The sequence below is a fragment of the Talpa occidentalis genome, unplaced genomic scaffold (assembly GCF_014898055.3).
Source record: "Talpa occidentalis isolate TD23 unplaced genomic scaffold, MPIMG_talOcc4v2.1 talOcc4.8, whole genome shotgun sequence".
NCBI classification, from domain to species: domain Eukaryota; kingdom Metazoa; phylum Chordata; class Mammalia; order Eulipotyphla; family Talpidae; genus Talpa; species Talpa occidentalis.
In genome coordinates, this window is record NW_023605194.1 from 20523133 (window position 1) to 20546162 (window position 23030).

The following is a 23030-nucleotide window of genomic DNA, read 5'->3' on the forward strand; positions in this document are numbered from 1 at the left end:
AGTGTCTTACTACTTTGCTATAAAATATAAACCACTTTTAGAGTTTCTCTACTGAAATCTGAGACCCTGGGGCATCAAAATCTGAGACCCTATGAGGAAAGCAGACTGTCTCAGGTATACCACTCCAGACCCATTAAATCAGAATCTGCATTTCAACAAGTTTTTAGCTGATAACTATACACATTAAAATTGGAAGTATCATTTTAGACAATCCCAATCAGCCTGTAAACAAGCAGGATGACAAACTTACTAACAACGCCTCTATTAAGCAAAGGCTCTTTAGATATGACACCAAAAGCAGAAGTGAAAAAAGGATAGTAAAGAACAGATAAATAGGACTTCATCACAATTAAAAATTTTTGTTCTAGAAATGATACCAAGATAATGAAAATACAAAAAAATGGGAGAAAATATTTGCAAATTATATATCTAATAAGAGATTTATATTTAGAACAGATGATCAATTCTTATCACTCAATAATAAAAAGATAAACCAATGGAAATATGGGCAAAGGATCCAAACAGACAGACATTTCCCCAAAGAAGTTTTATGGATGGCCAATAAACATGAAATAAGATGTTCGATATCATTAGTCAGATGCAAATTAAAACCACAATGAGATTCTACTTCTAACCTCCTACTGTGTCGGTAGTCAAAAGGATAGGTATTAACATGGGGAGAATGTTGAGAAATTAGACATCTCATTCATTCTGGTGGGAATGAAGACTGTGCAGTCACTTTGGAAAATAGTCTGGCAATTCCTCAAAACACTTAACACAGAATTACCATATGACTTAGCAATTCCACTAACAAGTGTATGTGCAAGATGTTTTCATTTGAAAACATATATTCGTATAAAAAACTGTTCATGGAAGTGTTGTTCATAATAGCCAGGAAGTGGTCAGGAAATATATCCATCTACTAAGTGGTTAGATTAATGTGATATATCCATACAATCTGGCAATTGAAAGGACATACATGCTACCACACGAATTCACTTAACATGTGAAAGAAGCCAGTCATAAAAGACCACATACAGTATATGATTTCATTTATATGAAATGTACAGAAAAGGCAAATCTATATAGACAGAAAACAGATTTGGGGTTGCATAAGTTGTGGGAGGAATAAAGATGGGAGTGCAGGTGGTCAGGGAATAGGGAGTGACTGCTCATGGGTGTGAGATTTCTTTTTGGGATGACAAAAATGTTCTAAAGTTAGATAGTGGTGATAGTTGCACAATGCTATGCATTTACTAAAAACCAGTATATATTTTAAGTGGGTGAAACTTATGGCATGTGAATTTTATCTCAAGAAAGTTGTTAAGAAAAAGACTCCTGATAAAATAACCTAGATACAATATAACATATTAAATGGGTTCAGCTACTTCTGGAAACAAATCAATGAATATAAAGCAAACAAAAACTGAAGAACAGACACAAACCATATATTATGTTAATAAATAAATAAAACTGTTAAAAATGACACCTGAGTAGGCCGACAGTTCTGGATTATTTCCTGCCATTTTCCATGTATCCTGGCAACCAAGTCTTTTACCTTAAAGATAAAGGGGGGGGGGGGGGAAGGATCAGATCAAAACAGCCTCAGCTAACAGCAGTTTAATGCTTGATATAAAACACCTGATAGCTGTGACAAGTCCACATCCAACAACCCAACTCAATTTGATTTTTATCAAGAAAGAAAATTAACCACTCATCTTTTAGAGGTGCTTTCAAATGACAATGGTTAATAAGACTTTTATCCTTTACCATAATCTAAAATACTGGATTCTATTTTCCCATTAGTTACTAGAAATAATCCAGGAAAACATAGTCCCTGCCATCAAGACACATTTTCAACTTGCTGGCTTTTGAATATCCAGATTAAGAAGCTGAAGGGGTGGTCTTTTTTATAGGGTCCAAGGTTTTGGGTGGCTTCCTGCTTTCTCAGCTTCTGTTTGACAGAATCAAGATTTGAAAGTGACACAAAATGGCTGTTATTTGCTCCTTTCCATATTACTCAAAAGATCCAAAATTCACTGTAATGCACCTCTAGATTTTAGCAAAGTACTACCATTTCTTTTAAATTCCTGGTGTATTTCTACATTTGGTGGTTTAGCAAGTGATTGTGCAAAACTCAAACTTTCCTGTCACTCTAGAGATTCCCAATTACTTCTTGTCCATAATTACTTCAGAAATGTTTTAAACAAGTCAGGAAATTTATAGCTGCTTTTAAATTTATAAACTAAATTTCAAGGCTCACTTTTTTCTCCATTTAGAGTTTAGCAGATTCAGTTTCTCCAAAACAATCATCACCTTTTCTACTAGACGTTTTTGGAAAGGTACACAATTCATCTATTTCAGCAGGACCGTTTCATAAAGCAATTTTAATAGACCTCTGTGTCACTCTCCACTCTAAGTAAGAGGAGCCCTGGCACCAATCTATGACGGCCCTTGGCTTTAAGAAACAAAAACCTTGTGTGGTCCCCTTTTATCATGTCTGTCAGCAGTAGCCACTACCACCAAGTTCCACGGGCCAGTGACTCTAGCCAATGTTCAAAAGAATGTGCTTCTGAAACTATGAAACTCTAAGGCAAAGAGCTATCCCCTACATGTATTTGAAAATCTGCAATCTGATACAACTTCATTAGATGCTCATTTTTGTACTTAAATCTACTAAAGTAAATAAAGATACTAAACCTGAGCAAGTATTGCTCAAATGACCAACCTTTATAGATAATATACATAAGATATAGAGTTACACAAGCTGAAACTTCACATTCAATGACCATCCAAACACAAATGGCAAGAAGAATCAGCTTACAAACGCTAAAATGATTTGGGAATTAAAAAAAACTTTAGAAGAAAAAGCAAGTTTTGATTAATTTTACACTTTAGGAAAAACTGTTCATTAGTAATACTAAAGTTGCTTTCCTAACTCCATACTCATACATTCACCTATTTAAAACTACTTAATATATTAAATCTTTAAGGAAAAAGCCTAACAAGGTTACTGCTGAATCCTTTCTACCTTAGAGCTTAGATTGGATAATGTAGGACCTACAGATTTGATATTCTCCAATGGAATATTCAAAGAATAACAGCTAATCTATTTTTTTTCTCATGAACAAAACTAGTTTTCAACTGTCATCAAATTTTATAACCATTGTTTAAAAATTTATATATTTAGGGCTTCCCCGGTGGTGCAGCGGTTGAGCGCTGGGTTGCGAGGCTGCCTGCAGCCTCTGCGGCGCCGGTTCGATCCCGGGCTGCTCCCCGGCCACCGGAGGAGGGTCCTGCATGGCACGCGGACCTCTCCTGCTGCACGCTGCTCCCCTCAGCAGTGTACTTTGGTCCTTCTGCCTGCTCTGCTCCCCGCTCTGGCTCTGGTGAATTCTCTCACCCTCCCGCGCTTCTGACTGTACCCAGTGCTTATAAATAAATAAATAAATAAATAAATCTTTTAAAAAAAAAAAAAATAAAAAAATAAAAATTTATATATTTATTTAAACAATGCTTCAATCCTTAAAGCTAGCTTAGGCATTAAAGTCTTATTTTATATACTGTGAAGAAACTAAGAAGTTTTATTAGTACTAGAATAACTCTTTTCCTTAGGTTATCAGGCATTTTAGAATTAAAAAAAGAAGTAAAATGAAAAATATATGTTTTGAGATTTTTCCTTCAGTTTCAATCTAGCTATTAACAGAATTAATTTAGTAGAAGCTGGTTTCTGTTATTAAAGGAGAAAGTCATATTTCTAACCTTACACGTTCTTTTTGTCTCCTAAGACAGGCCCATATGCATCTCTTATAACATCAAGGTCAAGATTAAATGAAAACAAAAAAACAACAATATGTAAGAGAAATGCACACCCACCTTAGTTCTGTAAAACAATCTTGCATCTTCCCTAATATCACACTTAATATGTTTTTCCAAAGCCCCACAGAGAAGCACGAAGTGTTTCTGTGCAAAACAAATGTAAGACCTGAAACAACTCTGTAGCATTACAAATTAACAAAAGGAGACTACACAGTTAGGACTAACAATCTATCATTCTCCAAATAGCAATTTCTGATGTTAAACATATAATAGCAATCATATCATTGAAAGTATTAACTGCCACAATAAGACTGTTATGGTTTACTGTCAGTGAATGTGAGAAATAAACACACAAAAAAAGTTGTTTTGCTATGGATTAAGGCACATTACTGAAAAGTAATCCTAGAGCTCAGTTTGTGTGATGTAATGCCCAGAAATTCATAGTCTTTCCCTTAATGCATTCTCTAATGGCATAGTCAAATAATGGTTGACAGATTTTTTTTTTCTCTATAAACAAGTTTTAATAGTAATTCCTTGAAAAATTAAGTTTTAGAACTGTATAATCCAAAACAGTCACTCTCATATGTAAAGGTTGAATATGCTAAGATAAGAATGCACATGGGTACTTTTGGGAAGGGAAATGTGACAACAGCTATTGAAAAATATATAACCTTTTATCACAGAACTCAACTCTGAGGAATTCTGCCCCACAGAACTGCTTGCATATGTAATAGAGATACATGAATAAGTATGTTCATGCTAGCCCTGTGTATAATCACAAAATACGTAATGTTCATTATGATTTTTAAATACTATAACACTTTACAGAAGTGCTACTATCTTACAGTGAAAAAAAGACAAGATTGAAACAATATGAATATTAAGACACCATTTTCTTAAAATAATGATGTTAGTATATGCATAGATTATGGAGAAATTTACAGAAAGGCATGGTTCTATAATATATGGTTCTATAATAATTAAGAATTTATAAATAATAATCAATTTGCTTTTAGTCATTAAATTTTCTTTGAAAACTACAAAGGCCATAACAACATTACAGACAGATTAACTATACTGGCCTCCAATCAGGAGAGCAAACATAGCAAAAACACACAAAGCCATCTTGAGTCCCTTTTTCATCATGCTTAAGGAAAAGGAAATACTCAGTTTTAAAATGGGTTGGATTAGCTAAGGTGTGAAACCTGTGGAATTAAACAAGAACTTTTCCCAGGAATATGGATCATCATGGTATAGGGAGAACAGAGAAACTAAAAATGAAATTCTTAACATGGGAAAATAATTCAGAAACACATTTCTGAAGCAGTCTGAGTTATCACCAGTTTAATTTTAAGGCAAGTATTTCTAAAGAAAAAAAAAGTGGAGCCCATTTGGTAATTAATGCTTTATACTGCTGCCAAGTTATGATGGTTAATAAAAAGAACTAACGTCTGTGGGCAAATAATTCTTGTCAAGAATTATTACTTGCATAGGTTATTCCTCCCTCTTTCCAGTGTACAACAGGATTTCTATAGCAAATCTAGAGTTAACTTTTCTCCTATATAAAATTCCATCAATAAAAACACTTATTAAAAACAAAAACACTAAAAGCTTTCTACCTACCCGTTGTCCAGAAGAAAAAGAATGAGAACAACTAACTTCACCAACTAAATGAAGAAGAATGTAGGTCAGGTAATATGCCTGTTAGAGAAATGAATAAAATGAACACCAATGAATTAGTTAGCATAGATGTCATCCAAGTTTAGACATTAGGAAAGTTGCCCAGAAAGAGGTGGTAAACAGGAAAAAGTCAAACCTAGATTATCTGATTTCTAACTCAAGTGTATTCCTTTTACCACTTTCTGTCATAGCTTAAAAAAAACAAAAACAAAAACAAAAAAACTCCCAATATTAAATCCCCAATATTCATTCTTTTACTTAAATTCTCAAGTTTACTGAGGAATTTCATGACAATAAAAAAAAAAAATTTCATTTTATGATCATGTTTGCTAGAATCCAAAGTGCCTATGTTATCATCAGTCTATGGTTAGGAAGCAGACATCAGTTATGCTGTCAATTATCTAGTGCTGGATACCTGCTTTTCAAGTTCCAAATGAAGACTGTCATCAATAGTGCCATTTGGTTGTTCGGCTCTTTTCTTCAAGACCATTTTCTTTAACAAATCAGAAGGCTTCATTTGCACAAGATAGCGATGTAGGACTGATATCTACCCAAAAGAGGGGACAGTGAACAGTATTAAGCAATATAGTTTCTCTTTCTTATGCTAGCTTTGTTTCAGTGTATCCTGTTCTTTTTGCCTATTCTAATTCTGCCCCTTTAGCTTTCTTTATAATAGTTCAGTGATATCCATTTCTCCTTTAGTTACAAGTCCTCAATTGCTTAGAAAGGGATTTTAAATTAAAAACAGAACTTGTAACTGAGAATAAAAAATAAAAGCTTAAGGAGGAAACTAAGTAACTTGACAGCAGAGATCAAAAGGAATGCTTTCTCTTTAAAATTATTTGGGAAAAAAAAATTCTCTGAAAATCAGCAAATGCTAAATCTTGTGAATAGGAGTCACTGAATTCTGAAAAGAGTTCTCTTTCGATGGCAGTAAATATCACTGACAGGATTGGGAGTTATCTGCTAATTATCCTGGTAGCTCAGGCATAGTCCCCATATGTCTGGAATCAGATCTACCTCAACACTAATGCAGAAACTAGCTGTCCCCTCCAATCTCCCTGTTCCACAGTAATCTGTGCATGCTTTCATCACTGTTCTTACCATACCATACCACAATGGTTGGTTTATTTCAACCACTATATTTGTGGCAGAGTCCACTGGACTTGTTTTTGTATCCCTCAGAGCTAGTAGTTTTGTTTTGTTTTTTTTTAAAGATTTATTTATTTATACAAGCACTGGGGTACAAGCCAGAGGGGTGGGAGGGTGAGAGAATTCATCAGAGATGATCAGGGAGCAGTACAGGCAAGACCGAAACACACTGCTGAGGGGAGCAGCGGGTGAGACAGGAGAGGTCTAGCGTGCCATGTGGGAATCTCCCTGGCCGGCCGGGAATCGAACCAGCACTGCAGAGGCTGCGGACAGTTTCACAGCACTGCGCTCAAACCACTGCGCCACTGGGGAGACCCCCTAGTAGTTTTTAATATTAAACTACAATTCAAATAATAACACTACATTTAAATTAGATTCTATGTTGTTACAGATTTGAAATCTATAGTCCCATTATTAGTGCTATTAATTTGTAATAGCCTTGAGGATGTCTCAGAGTGGAACTTCCATAGGACATGCTCATATATACTCATATACAAGATATAGTCACTTCTAAGCAAATTCTGGAGGGCAACCACACCTAAACTCCATAATTTAAAGACTAATAATAAAACAGACCTAAGATAGTTAATAGGCAGTAGTTCTGAAAATTTTAATCTTGTGATAAAATTGCTAACCTTGATAAACTAATTCAATGAAAAATGTCATATTAATAAGGCATATTATAATTTTCCCTGTAGTTTTCACACATTGTCTAATTGTTCACAACCACCATGTATGGGAGAAGTATAATACCATCTTCATTTTACGTATCAAGAAACTGGACCTCATTAGTTAAGTATCATACTAAATATTACATGAACAGTAGCCTGAGAACTGACATCTAACCTCAGGACTTCTGACGTAGGATCCATCAATTTTTCCTATACCTCACTATCTCTACGATTTATTAAAAGAAAACAAAAGTGTTATTTATACCTGCAGATTATTAGCATTAGGGATATCTTCACGTTTCTCATCCAAAAGCTTTGAAATAATCACTAGGCTGAGGCACTGTCTCAGTTGCCTGGAATTAGAATTTAAAAGTATTTAGAACGTATTTTCATCAATACTGCTTGAGAAGAAACTGAGCTAAAAAGGAGGTTTTTTTCTTCTTTCTAATTGGAAACACAGCTAACGTTTCTACAGGTTGTTCAAGAACATATAAGCTTTAAATAGAACAGTAAAAATTCATGTAAAATAATTGTACATGAAGTTAGAGTTGCCCGAAGCTCAGGCAAATCATTAAGAGCTTTCATCTTTGCTCCTGATTTACTGAAAGAAAAAACTATCGCTGAATTTCTTTTTCTAAGGCAAAAAAAGGCTAATTCATTTTTATGGCATGTGTCGTCTATATTATCAGATAAACTAAAACCAAAACTCAAGAATATTACAAAATGATCTAGGTTAAGTGTTAGTATCAGACTGTAAATGCCTTTCCTCATAGTTGAATATGAAATGAAAGGAACTAACGGATGCAAGAGAATTTCTTAATGTAAACATTATAAAATTTTCTTAATGTCTAATTCTCACTTTTCAATACCTTCCACGTGATGTCCAGTTAGGGACCAGCTGTACCAACCACAGAAGATTGTGGGGATGACTGGAAAGTTCATTTATAGCCAGACAGAGTTCAGGTACCTAAACAAAGAAAGACCCAAGATTTTCAAACAGGTCAATGGAATTAAACACCCAACAAATCACGCACATCCCCTCTTGACCTAATGGAACCATCAGAGCACTCATTTTCAGAAATACCATGGAGGCTAGAACTCAGTACTCACATTAAGCCTTAAGTTCTAGACAAGACTGAACAGATATAATCATCAGAATTTCACTTGGCTTCTGTACTTAAACAGTCCATTTTGAAAAAAAAAAAATGATGTAAATATTCTATCAGTTTCTAAAAGTGTATACATAAGAGTTCCACAATATGTGTTCCTGATCTGAGATCACTTGCATTTTAGGGATCCTCAATTAATGTAGTACTTAAAGTCTAAAAGAACTGCTTTAAGATAATACCTGAGTAGAAGCAAGTATGGGATGAGGGTACTAAACAAAATTGATTGTTTTGTTAATGTTGAGCTGGGTGATAGATACAGAGAGGTTCATTATATTTTTTTCTCATGTACTTGTGTACATGTTTGAAAATTTCCACCAAAAAAAATTGAAAAATCTAATTTTATAACAAAAAAAATGGTTGTATAAGTTTAACTGAAATTCCTGTTGTATGTACTACTCCCTCTGTATGTACTAGTCCCTCTATTATTTCATTAGCCAGCAGCCTGCTCAAAGATCACTTAAAAAGGTCTTCCTCTTCAGACTCCCTCATCTGAAAAAAGCACAGCATCCCTGTCTTGCTACTCCCTAAATCCATGTCCCATTTTATTTTAGTTTGTAGTACTCATTACAGCTTGACAGGCTATTATAATCTATGTCTACTTATTATCTAACCTGCTGACTAGGAAAATGTGCCATGAAGACCAGGGCATTGTCGTTTTTACAGCTGTATTTCTAGTACCTATATAGAAGGTCCACAGAAGGTCCCCAATAAGCACATTTTTTGTTGAATGAGGAGCTGCAGTTTTAGCAAATTAAATATTTGAATACAATTCAAGCAAAGATAGTCCACTCCTCAGTTTTTTTCATCTGCTAAGGCTCTTAACTGAATACTGCATGCAGTGTGAAAGTTAAATGGTGATGCTATTAAAAAAAAAGCCAAATTTAAAGTTTTAAGCACTGTTACCTTTGTGTTCCAATCTCTGATATTTTTCATCAGGTTTATAAGGAGGCTCTGAAAATCCACCAGAGGAATCTGTTTCAGTTGCTTCTCCAAACTCATTTTAAACAACATTAAAATTAGTAACATTATTTCACGATCCTGGTAACCTTCTGGATGAATAGATGTACACAAGCCTAGAAACTTTGATACAAATACAGAGACAAACAATATAAGAAATGATATTTTACTTGAAGAGTTTAAATTATAAAAAGTTTTGGATAAAAAGGCAAAAGAGAACTATATAGAAAATAAAACAGCTATCCAGAAAAAAGACAAGAAATACTCAAGTTAATAGCTGAACTAGATGATATGATAAATATTTTGGTCTCAATTAATTTCAATTTTAAGAGTTAAGAGTTTAGTATCATTGATGTGATTCAGCCACTAAAAATACTTTTAAAGTTTTCCTTGAACAATTATTCATAATCACTAAATTATAATATAAGATTTTTTTCTTCATACATTCTAATTCTAAAAATTTATTGGTTTCAAAAGGCTTCTTAGTAAAGGTATTCCTAGAACTATTTTGATTACATAAATCTGATTTCATGTAAGTTCCCCCTCACTCCTAATATTAAAACAAAAATAAAAACAGTAAAAAAATCCATAATGCAAAAATTGCTATAAAATTTCAGACTAGAGATCACTGGTAAGCCATTAACGTTTTTGCTTTTAAACTATTAACAACAAAACGAATTGATTCCAGCTTGGTGTTAAAGACAAAGTTTTGGAGCCTCCCTGGTGGCACAGGAGTTAAAGTCTCAGTGCTATCAAGCTGTTGGCAGCCACTGCAGCACAAGTTCGATTCCCGGCCACGATGCTAACCCACATGGAGCAGTAGACTTCTATCTTGCCCACTGCTCCCCTAAGCAATGTATTTCAGTAGATCTACCTGTTCTGCTCCCTACTCTGTCTCTGGTGAATCTCCTCACCCCCTGCACCTCGGGCCTACATCCCAGTTCTTGTATGCATAAATAAGTAAAAATAAATCTTTTTTTTTAAAAAAAAAAAAAGACAAAGTTTTTTTCCTACCTTAACCACATTTAAAATATTGGTTTCAGGAAGAGTTGAAAAAATTGGCTTATAAGATGAATCTTCACTTCCTTTCCCCCCCAATGCCATCTGTATTTCTGAACTATAGGAAAATAAATAAAGCAATGTGAAACTAGGGACATTGTAATTAAGAAATAATTAAGAAATACTGTGCTTTTAAAAGTTAAGTCCTACTGAGGTATAATTTACATAGAACATACAATAAAAGCAATGTACCCATTTTAAATTTTGATAAATGTAATTAGGGTAACCACCATCCAAGCCCCCAAAAGTTCTCTCATACCAGATTCAAGTCAATCCAGCACCTCCTACCTGTCAAATACTAATGTGATCTTTATCTCTATGCACTAGTTCTCCCTTAAAAAGTTACCTTTTAGGGCCTCCCCTGGTGGCGCAGCGATTGAGTGCTGGGTTGCGAGGCTGCCCGCAGCCTCTGCAGCGCCAGTTCGATCCCCCGCCACCAGCGAGGGTCCCACCAAAAAAAAAAAAAAAAAAGTTACCTTTTATAAAGCACTATCCTTGCTGCTCTTGGTGTTAGAGAGCAATGCAGAAGGTGGCTCTGAGTACAAGCCTTGTGAGTGGCCTAAAGAAACTGCCATAGCAATTTAACAGAACAATTCTAGACCTTTCAATTTTGGTTGGGGTAATCAGGGAAGGTTCATGGATGAGAAGACACATGCACGTGGCCTTTAAAAAAAATAATATTTTCAGGCCTCCCCTGGTGGTGCAGGCAGTTGAGTGCAGTGCTGTGGAGCTGTTCGCAGCCTCTGCAGCACCGGTTCAATCCCTGCCGGCCGGTGAGGGTACCACATGGTGTGGCAGACCTCTCCTGTTGCACCCGCTGCTCCCCTTAGCAGTACATTTCGTCAGTCTGCCTGTTCTGTTCCCTGCTCTGTCTCTGGTGAATCCTCTCACCCTCCCGCACATCTGGCCTGTACCCGGGTTCTTGTATAAATAAATAAATAAATCTTTAAAAAAATAATATTTTCTTGTTTAATTTCTCAACAAAACACATTCATATGATTATAAAAAATTAAAAGGTATTAAGGCACAGAATACTGTGAAGAACTGTTTTCCCAGTTTGACCTTTTAACCTCCCTTTCCACTTCCCACAATTACTACAAGTTTTAGTCCTTCCTTTCATAGCACTTCATGTATACACAAATAATTATCAATACACAGCAGTCTTCCCTCATCTGCAGGCAATGTTTCAAGATGCCAGTGGGTACCTAAAACTGTAGACAGAACCACAGATAAGGGGGGACTGCTGTATGTCTCCCTCCCTCCCTTTAATACAAATGGTACCATATTCTATACCCTGTCGTGTGCCTTTCTTTTTTCACTTGATATATCATGGAGACATTTTCATAATGATGTGAAGAACTTTCTTATTTTTGAAACAGCTGATTGATAGTCCTATGTCCCTCTCTAGCTATACTACTTCAGTAAGTTACTTAACTTTTCCATGCCTGATTCACCTGTACAATGGGAATGAATAAACTAATAGGTATAGTGGCTATTAAATGAAGTTTGAGATATTCATTCAGCCCTCAGAATTGTGCCTGGCACACAGAAAGCACTATTTAAGTGTTAGTAGTTGTGATGGTTATTATTAATATACCATTGTTTACTATTTCTTTAATGTTGTAAATGAAGTCTTTTTTTCTAGTGACTTGTTTAGCTACAGTTCATATATCTGAAGCTTCATAATTTCTCATTATTAATTTTATACCCCAGCATCTATACCAAATTCTCTTGTTTGTTATAGCTTTTCGGTTGACTCTTAAGCTTGTATGTATTAAATGACTCTTAAGCTTGTATTAAATCACTTTTATTGTGAATAGTGAACCTCTCAACCAACTCATTTCCAATTTTTACCTCTTATTTTTTTCTCTGTTAAGTAAAATGCTTTGCTATAAAATTATTGTTAGATAATATTGCTATTATAATAGTAAAAACAATGAAAGTCATTAAAACTTTTATGGAGGAGGGGTGGCAGCACAGTGGACTATGTGGTGCACTATATGTTTTGGTGGTGGGTGTGGTATGGTAACACCTGAAGGGGGAAATCCTATACTTCTAAGACACAAACAATGATGCAAACCACTGTTACCTTATTAAAAAAATTATAGGAATGTTACTGTTAATTCCCTGTTAAACAAAATGATGGCTTTTAGATTGAGACATGTTAACAATATATTTAATGATAACAAAAAAGAATGTATTTAACTCAAGATTCATTTCTAATGAGATTAACAAAATCAAGAATGGATATGGAATTTATCAAATGAATATAACTATTATATGTAAATCGTTTTAAAGAATGCTTATAGAGTTAATTATGAAAACAAAAAACAACTTACACTAGATTATCTTCATTAAAGTCTGGCTGAAGATTCTCCAGAGGAAATAAAGATCCGAAATCAATTCCCATATTGAAAAACACAGCTGCTATATCAGACAATGATGGAATCCAGGGCCAAACTGGTGAATCACTGAAGGTATCTAGTTAACAGAAGAAAGTATTTTATTCCAAATTCTCAGTTGCAAACTCACAGTTGCAAAGTGATAGTCTGTGTGAAACATGATTACAATGACTTCACAGAAATGACAACTAGTAGTGACAGTTAATATAGTTATTTAGAATGATCATTTAAGAATTAGAGGTCTTTCAAATGAAGGTGGAGAAAAATGACTTTTATGAACAAAATAGTTGAGAGTGATGGATAAAAGGGTGTAAGTGTAACTCAGGGGGAACACATTTTGAAAAGACTGGAAATAACCAGATACTGGTAAAATACCAAATGCTGCTAAAATGGATTTTACCATCTTCATTCCTAATCCCCAAACAAGTTAATCAGGTAAATCACAATGCTTACCCCAATCCCCTTCATTAGTTTGCAAATCATTAGTTTATCGTATGAGTCATGAAATTATTTACATGAGAAACTTTAGAACTGCAGCAGAATGGGCAGCTTTGCATGATGCCATTTTAATAGTGGCTTATATGAGTCTACATACTTTCCAAGGATTTCACCATCTTTAAATAGGAAAAATCCTTATTTTCTAGAACTCCTTTAGAGCCTTCAAAGAAGAGAACTTTATCTGGGAGAACTTTATCTTCAACTTTCACATTAACTGGTTAAAATCTCTCTGTCCTTTCCTTTAGAGCCTCACCCAACAGCTGTAACTGCTGCTCGCAGTGCCTTTCCTTGAGAATTTTCTGGCAGCATAGTATCTCCCTTGGTTACAACTACTTTCAGCTAATACTTGGTCAAAGATAGGAAGAAACTCTCTAAATGCCTATTTTGTCATCACTCTAGCTGCTGCAGTTTGCACTTAACCCTCTATACCTATACCACTGCCAAAAGGAGAACAACCCCCCCCCCCCCTTACACAGCCCCCATGCTTGTAGCATCACAAGGTATCTCCAAGGGGAGAAAACAACTGTCACACTTTTGCACGGATGAATTCAATCTCCTCAGTGCATAATCAATACAATATTGCTGCTCACCAGTAAGTTAAAATTAATTGGCTAAATAAATAAACTTGCAACGTTTCCATTTTACCCAGCAAAGTAAACCATGAGTTGGTAAATATTAAGTAAGGGCTATCATGTGGCAAAATCTTACACCCCCATCCTCAACACAACTAGAACAACGCAGAAACTTATTTTTGGTTGGATTTTCATTTAATTATTAAAGACTTTAGATTATTAAAAATAATTTTTGATCTTATATTTCCAAATACCCTAATTTTTAGCAGTATGAAAGATCATGTACAAAGCAGTAAATAATATACACTGCAAATCACAGTAAATTTATATACTCACCATTTCTAATTGTTATTTCCATCAAAGTACTTAAAATCTGCACAGACACAATGCAATCTGTATGAACCGACATCATCTGTTAAAAGTAGATGAATGACAGGATCAAGTCAAGGCCCTTTTGATATAACTTTTAAGATTAGATAAATACAACCATTGAAATTATGAAAAAAATGCCTTGCTAGTTTATATCATGCCATGAACTCCAAACCATAAAGAAAAAATGCTACTATGCTGATCCTATAACAGGAAAAAACCAAACCACAAACTGGCAAAAAAATTTGTAAATACAAAAATATGCTATACGCTGATATACTTTTTAAAAGATGCTCAATATCACTAATAATCAGAGAAATACAAAGAAAAATGACAAGCTATCATTAATTTTAAGACTGATAGAGATCCAGGAATGTTAATACCTAGTCTTCATAAGAGTGCTGGGAAAAAGGTAACATGCTCAGTATGAGTATAATCTGGCAAAAGTTAAAAAGTAATTTGATGAAAAATATTGTCCTTATACTTTAATCAAGTCAATCTTTTTACATATAAGAATTCATATGCAGGGGCCTCCCCAGTGGCACAGCGGGCTGAGGGCAGCACATTCTATGAAGCTGTCCGCAGCCTCTGCAGAGGCGATTCCCACATAGCATGGCAGACCTCTCCTGTCGCGCCTGCTGCTCCATAGTGCTTTCAGTCTGTCTGCCTGATCTGCTCCCCACTCTGTCTCTGGTGAATCCTCTTACCCTCCCACGTCTCTGGCCTATACCCCAGCTATTGTATAAATAAAAAATAAATCTTAAAAAAAAATTTCATATGCAGAGGTATGTAATTTTACAAGGCAATTTTTGGGGAAACAAAACTCTAAGTTTTAGGTGTATAACAATGATTTGATATTTGTATATATTGCAAAATCATCACCACAGTAAAGCTAATTAAGATCCATTTCTTGTGCTCACTTCGGCAGCACATATACTAAAATTGGAACGATACAGAGAAGATTAGCATGGCCCCTGCGCAAGGAAGATACACAAATTCGTGAAGTGTTCTGTATTTTTAATCTTGAAACTTGGATGAAGTGAACTATTAATTTTATTTTTTAATTTTTACAGAAAAAAAAAAGATCCATTCAAAGCATATTGTATTTCTACTTTTATCTTCTCTTTTGTTTTGGAAACATGGATTATGATTATTAAATCATAATCAAAATTTAAATTTAAAAATTTAAGTGGAACTAGCCCAAACCCCGGTTTCAACCAGGTATGTGGCCCATGTAATTTAAAAATCAACCTATTGGGCCTCCCCGGTGGCGCAGCGGTTGAGAGCTGGGTTGCGAGGCTGCCCGCGGCCTCTGCGGCGCCGGTTCGATCCCCGGCTGCTCCCCGGCCACCGGAGGAGGGTCCCACATGGCGCGCAGACCTCTCCTGCCGCCCGCTGCTCCCCTCAGCAGTGTACTTCGGTTCTTCTGCCTGCTCTGCTCCCTGCTCTGGCTCTGGTGAATTCTCTCACCCTCCCGCGCTTCTGACTGTACCCAGTGCATGTATAAACAAAACAAACAAACAAACAAACAAATAAATAAAACATGCCTCTATAAAAAAAAAAAAAAAAAATTAAAAAAAAAAAAATAAAAATAAAAATCAACCTATTGCCTTCCTGGGGTCCCAAGGGGTTAAGCACAGCACTGTAAAGCTATCTGCAGCCTCTGCAGCAAGAGTTCGTTCCTGGCCAGCCAGGGAGCTAGCCACATGGCACAGCAGACCTCTCCTGTCTCACCTGCTGCTCCCCTCAGCGGTGTACTTGAGTCAGTCTGCCAGTTCTGTTCCCCACTCTGTCTCTGGTGAATCCTCTCACCTTCCTCCCCTGCACCTCTGGCCTGTACCCCAGTTCTTATATGCACAAATAAATAAATCTTTTTTTTAAAAAAAAAAGACATGCGTGTATAATAACATCATTAAGATTTTAAAGGCTACAACAATGGGCCTTTACCAATTATCAAAATGAATATTAACACGGATACATGCAAAGTTTTGCAAGTTTAAGAAAATATATATCCCATAATTATAGACTAATGAAGCTCTGTTGTGACAATAAATGAAATTTTGACTTCAAACAAATAGAAATATGTATATATGTATATAAACATATATAGGTGGGGTAGATGGCTAAGAATGTCACTGGAAGCTATTGGTAAGAGACAAATAATTTATCTGGAGCACATACTTACTTTAGGGAGATGGAGGAAACACTTTAGGAATGATACTGACAAGTTAAAGTTCATTCAGAAAAATGATCAGTAAAGGGACTGAAAATTTAGTGACTGGAGAATATTTAAGTATATAGAGAGTGAGGGTCGTAACAGTTATTTTAAAATAACTGAAGGACTATTAGAAGCAGCTTATTCTGGGGAGCTACAGAAAGATAATTAGTACCACTACATAAAAACTACAGGGAAGAAAAGTTTTATTTAACCAGGACTGTTTAAAAAAAAAACAAAACAAAACAACAACACTGGAATATAAGTAGTAAGCTCGTAATCACTGGAAGTAAATGCTTCTCTGCACCACCTACTATTCTTTCTGTTTATAGTGTTCTTCTCCCACATAGTGAGAGCGAGTTTACTCCATCACTTTCTTTGGGTTTTTACTCAGACCCTCGCAGACTAAGAAAGGCCTTCTACTACTACTACTACTACTACTACACACACGCAAACTTTCTTCCTATCCTGATATTCTCTATTTCTACCTCAGCCTACTTTTTTTCATACATTTATCATCTGACATATCTATAAATGTGCACACAAATACATTTTTATTGCCTGTCTCCTTTACAATAAAATGTGTGCTTCATAGTTTTCTCCAGTGCCTAGCACAGTTAAGCACCCCAAAATACCAACTATATGAAAAAATGAATGCCATGCTGTACTGGAATATCTAGGTCTTGCCAAATGTCAGACTCCTTGAAATGCTACCTTAAAACCCAGGAAAAAAAAACTCCATTTTTTCCCACTTTTTACCTTACCTCTGGTATCACTGATACTATAAAGTTACTATTTAAATAATATAAAAATTGAGGTATTTAAGTGAGTTTAAGATGAACAGGTGAGGAAAACATTCAGTTGGATTTCCATCCCTCAAATTTTAAACCTTAAATTTAATATGAGTGGGAAATATTAACATACAAGTCAAATCCTAAAAATGTATGCAGGCACCACCATTAAAATGGGGGGAAAGATTAAAAAACAACAACAAAAAAACCCCTCAGGAATGTAAGCATAAGATCTAAAACTATAATAATAATTTACCAGTGTGATGAAATGTTGAGGTACAACAAACATAACTGACTATCCTGCAAACTATCTGTATTAGCATTTTCTTTATAATCTCTCTTTTTAAAGATTTATTTTATTTACGCATACAAGAGCTGGGGTAAAGGCCAGAGATGTGGGGGGTGAGAGGATTCACCAGAGACAGACTGGGGAACAGAATAGGCAGACTGAGTGAAATACACTGCTGAGGGGAGCAGCGGGCGAGACAGGAGAGGTCTGCTTCACCATGTGGATTTCTCCCTGGCTAGTTAGGGATTGAACTCGTGCTGCAGAGGCTGCGGAATGCTTCATAGTGCTGTGCTTAACCCCTTGCGCCACCAGGGAGGCCCTCCTTTATAATCCCTTGACACTGACTCTTTTTGCTTCATTCTAACCCAGTGAAAACACTGATGTGCTAGATCAATTTTTTCTCTACTAATGTGAAAGTAAGATTATATTTCAAAAGCTTATTTTTGACTGAGAAATACAGTAGGAGGCTACTATACTACCAAACATTTCTTACCCGAAATAGCCATTTTAACACAGGCACAGGACACTGGACATAGTGATAAGCAGAGGTGAGGAAGCCTTGCGTTGTCAAGAAAATCTGATCTGTTTTTCCTGATCTGGAAATATAAAAGACCATAATGACTGCTACCTTCATGGAAGAAACTTCCACCAGCATACCACATCTAATATAATCAGGGAAATGAGCAAGCAAACCACTCTCAGCCCATGGCAGTCAACACTATCCCAATGTAAATGGGTTACTCATAAAATAAATTTATGAAGGCCCAATGTTGACCTAATCTGTTGATATGGCTCCAAACTTATCTGGTGAACAAATCTTAGCTGGCAGTGTTAGGGAGCCAATGGAGTCTTTGGCCAGCTGGGGGATGTACTTCCATATAACTCAGCACTGGAATTAATGTGGTATCTCTGAACCTGAGATCATTATTGAGAGAAATAGTTGTCCATCCCTACATCTATTCTTGCCTTTCCTCTTGATAATGGAATGCTTATTTTAGCTTGTCACACTGGTTCCCTAAAATAAAAAATCACTTTGTAGCCTTTCTTATAGTTAGGTATGACCATATTGACTAAGTTCTACCCAATCAACTGAAAATAGAAATGTGTGGAATTTCTGGGAATTCAAATGTAAAGGCTGGAGGTCTAGTAGTATTTGAGGGAGGTAAGGTACTAAGGATGTGAAGAAAGATTATGTGGTGAAATACCAGCCCTGGACTTCCTACCTGTGAACTCCTTTCACATGAGCAAAAAAATATACTTCCTGTTTAAGCCCCAGTTATTTTGATAGTTGCTGTTAATAGATACTGATCTTAATCCTAACCAATCAATAAAGCATCAAACAACTATCTTATTTTGCTTCCTATAATTAAGAAAACTCAAAGAACAATTGTAACAAATAGGATTAGGAAAATGGTTACATCATACTAGAAATTAACCTCAATTAGACAGTTTTTAATTTTAATAAAGGAAAAAGTAAAAAATCTATTTCTCTACTTACTTAAGAATAAGCTTTTCTACAGCACTTTGTCCAATAAAGCCAGAATCTCTTAAGTCCAAGGAATACTGAGTGAAAATTTTTCCAGAATTGAGGAAATTAAATATTTCTTCACCTGGATGATGATCAGGAATAGCATCAATTGTAACTGAAAATTTCTTCAGAAATTCCCTTTAAAAAAAAAGAAGTTATTGAATATCAAAGAATTATACTACATACACTCTTATATTAAAGGTTGGGTGCAAGGAAAACTTTTTTTAAGAATGTCCATTTCAGAAGACTAGCATGAACTTCTACATGTCTCACATTTTGCCAGTAAAGGTCAAAGTCACTAAGTATGTCTGTGTTAAAGGAAGAATAAGAGAATAGATGTAACTTGGCTGTAACACCTGCCTTTCAAATCTCCCATAGAAACCCATCACAGATAATAGGTATACCTCACTTTGAGCCATTTTTCCTAAAACAAACTGAAGACTTGTGGCAACCCTACAATAAGCAGTCTATTGGCACTGTTTTCCAAGAGTGTGTACTCACTTTATGTCTCTATATCACTATTAAGGTATATATATTGCTTTTTTAAAACATAATGCTTTTGCACACTTAATAGACAAAGGCACAGTATAAATATAACTTTTATATTCACTGAGAAACCAAAAAATTCATGGGACTCACTTTATTGCAATAGTCTGGAACTGAATCTGCAATATCTCTGTCTTCACTATATACCTTATTCACTATGTAAATAACCATTAATGGCTCATTTATTTTATAAAAATAAAAACCTTGGCCTCCCCTGGTGGCACAGGTGGTTGAGTGCAGTGCTGTGAAGCTGTCCACAGCCTCTGCAGTGCTGGTTTGATTTCCGGCTGGCCGGTGAGGGTCTCACATGGCACGGCAGAACTCTCCTGTTGCGCCTGTTGCTCCCCTCGGCAGTGTATTTCGTCAGTCTGCCTGTTCTGTTCCCCGCTCTGTCTCTGGTGAATCCTCTCACCCTCCCGTGCATGTGGCCTGTGCCCCGGTTCTTGTATAAATAAATAAATCTTAAAAAAATTAAAAAAAAAAAAACAACACACAAACAAACCATATTCTGGTATCTATACACTGTAAAAAATACTGTACCTATGTTCTTCTAAAAGGCCATCTTCATCATCTGTACTGTCTTGATCTCCAATTCTGATTGGGGATTTAATGCCTCGACCCTGCCTTATGTCCTCCTGTAGTTGCTTCTGCAGTTCATCCAACCTGAGAATTGAAAGAATGTTGTAATGAATGGCATAACTGCTCCCCACCAAAAAAAAAATCTTTAATTTGTATCTAAAATCAACACCAAGAAAAACTCTTAAGTACCTTGTTTTATGACAAAATTTGTCACACTATTGATCAACTCATGTCTTCAAAATCATCATATGATGTAAATACATTTTTACTACAACACAGGAGATTTACAGTGTCCCATTGTATAAGGGACTTAAATACTTATTAGCTAGGATTTTAATAATGATGTCCAAATCATTTAGAGAAAGGGAGGAAATGGCAAATAATAAACATCATGAATTTGATTATATCTTCTAATCTTTAATGCTCACTTGATTTTAGCAGAACAACCTGATGTTAACTAGGTTCTCTAGCAGCAATACTCATCATCACCAACCTAACACTGACCATTTATGTGATAGGCAAAATACTAGGACTTCATATATTAACTTTTAACCCTCACAATCCATGTGCTAATTTATTATGACCATTTTATACATGAAGAAACAGACATTACGAAAAACTAACTAGCTCAAGTTCACAAAGCAAGAAGCTGGTATTCAAAGTCAGAGTCTAGACATAGTTCTTGCTAATGCTTCTTGCCAAGATTAAGTTTTTAAAATCAAGGTTTTATTTTTAGGTGCAGTCGCACAATAGATGAGTACAATACAACAGTAAACCACTACTAAATGTACTACTCTATCACCACAGTAAAATGTCAATCATCAGATCGAAGTATCATCTCTGCCTTTGATGTATGCAGCGTTCAATTTAAGTGACTTTAGATTTCACATCACAGATCACATGAACTCATGAAATTTTTATAAAGAATTTTATGAGACAAATTCTCTAATGAAATTCTGAAAGGGGGAACACTTGGCATACTAACTCTCTGCAATTCCTATGGTTAGCTATACAGTGTATCAAGTTTGTGATACATATACATTTATACCAACTTTAGGCCAGCTTAGTTTTAGTGAAGCTCTAGTTTCAAGGATGCTCCTTGAACTAATAAAGAATATATTTTTCTTCTCTCCATAGCAAAAGCAGTCTGTAGCTTGTCACATAAATTTCATTAGGTCATTATGATCCTTAAACATTTTTTTTTTTTTTTTTTTTTTAGAGGCATGTTTTTATTTATTTATTTGTTTGTTTGTTTGTTCGTTTACACATGCACTGGGTATAGTCAGAAGCGTGGGAGGGTGAGAGAATTCACCAGAGTCAGAGTGGGGAGCAGAGCAGGCAGAAGGACCGAAGTACACCGCTGAGGGGAGCAGCGGGCGGCAGGAGAGGTCTGCGCGCCATGTGGGACCCTCCTCCTGTGGCCGGGGAGCAGCCAGGGATCGAACCGGCGTCGCAGAGGCTGCGGGCAGCTTCGCAACCCAGCGCTCAACCGCTGCGCCACCAGGGAGGCCCGATCCTTAAACATTTTTATTTCTGAGTGTGTATGTGGGGGGTTTAAATGATAATTCTAAATTTCCTCCTCAAAAGAATTAACTTGATGTAGAAATACCATCTCTTCTAATACTGGTTTCAAACTTGACTGTTCTTCTGTTTGCATAAAAACTCCACCAGATTAAAAAAATTGACAAAGAATCTGAATAGACATTCTTCATAGAAGCTATATAAATGGCCAATAGAGGCATGAGAAGATGTTCAACATTATTAGTCATTAGGGAAACACAATGCAAACTCATTATGAGATACCATTTCATACCCATCAGGATGGCTAGTATCAAAAAGTCAGAAAATATCAGGTATTGGTAAGGACGTGGAGAAACCAGAACCCATGTGTACTGCTGGCAGGAATATAAAATGGTTCAGCCGCTGTAGAAAACAATATGTAGTTCCTAAAAACATTATATATAGAAATACCACATGATCTAGCAATCCCACTTCTGGTTTTATATCCAAAAGAACTGCAAGTCGGATGTGAAGAGATATTTGCACAACCCTGTTCAAACAGCAATATTTACAAGAGCCCAAAAAATTAAAGTAACCGAAATGTCCATCAGTGGATGAGTGGATAATCAAACAGTGGCATATATGTACAAAAGAGTATTATTTAGTGTTAAACAGGAAATTCTGACACATGCTACCACATGGATAAGCCTTGAAGATATGAGGAAAACAAGCCAGACAGTCATAAATGGACAAATATTTTACATTCCCATTTATATTAGGTATCTAGAATAGTGAATCTGATAGACACAGAAGATAGAATGAGGCTGAGGGGAAGAAGAGAGTGGAGAGTTATTGTTTAATGAACACAGAATTTCAATTAGGGAAGATGAAAAAGTTCTAGAGATAGATGGTGGCGATGGCTGCACAATATGAATGTACTTAATGCCAGTGAACTATACTTCAAATGATTAAAATGGTAAATTTTATGTTTTTTATATATTATCAAAACAAAAAGATTACCCCCCCCCAAAAAAATTCTACTCATGTTTTTCATCAAGAATTTCAGCTATCAGTTTGAAACTATGTAAGCAGAAAGGAATTATTATTAGTTAATGGAGTATACCACAAAATCCTTGGTCTTCTGTTCAGCCACTGAACAAGAACACCTTCCTTCTAATAGCCAGCAGCAAAACTGTTATAATGGTACAGCACAAAATGCATGCTAATTTCTCAT

General features: G+C 35.7%; 1 protein-coding gene, 1 long non-coding RNA gene, 1 other non-coding gene and 1 pseudogene across 5 annotated transcripts in view; 2 read left to right on the forward strand and 2 right to left on the reverse strand.

Moving 5' to 3' along the window:
• The window catches only part of LOC129145023 (uncharacterized), a 78919-nt gene that overhangs the window by 8063 nt on the left and 47826 nt on the right, over positions 1–23030 (forward strand). The gene's annotated exons all lie outside the window — the stretch shown is intronic.
• Positions 1–23030, reverse strand: part of SLF2 (SMC5-SMC6 complex localization factor 2) — a 53353-nt gene that overhangs the window by 3752 nt on the left and 26571 nt on the right. For all 3 annotated transcript variants that reach the window (XM_037496209.2, XM_037496208.2, XM_037496207.2), the window contains 13 exons: positions 20258–20380; positions 19142–19309; positions 18137–18239; positions 14316–14391; positions 12847–12988; positions 10463–10565; positions 9395–9571; positions 8192–8289; positions 7588–7675; positions 5915–6046; positions 5443–5520; positions 3877–3963; positions 1490–1558 (listed from right to left, as the gene is read on the reverse strand). In XM_037496209.2, the coding sequence (XP_037352106.1) occupies positions 1490–1558; positions 3877–3963; positions 5443–5520; positions 5915–6046; positions 7588–7675; positions 8192–8289; positions 9395–9571; positions 10463–10565; positions 12847–12988; positions 14316–14391; positions 18137–18239; positions 19142–19309; positions 20258–20380 (1444 nt within the window). The remainder of the gene's footprint in view (positions 1–1489; positions 1559–3876; positions 3964–5442; positions 5521–5914; positions 6047–7587; positions 7676–8191; positions 8290–9394; positions 9572–10462; positions 10566–12846; positions 12989–14315; positions 14392–18136; positions 18240–19141; positions 19310–20257; positions 20381–23030) is intronic.
• Positions 12995–13798, reverse strand: LOC119233665 (10 kDa heat shock protein, mitochondrial-like; annotated as a pseudogene).
• On the forward strand, positions 15261–15367 carry LOC119235002 (U6 spliceosomal RNA). The gene has a single exon (XR_005122758.1). It is a non-coding gene; the product is annotated as a U6 spliceosomal RNA (small nuclear RNA).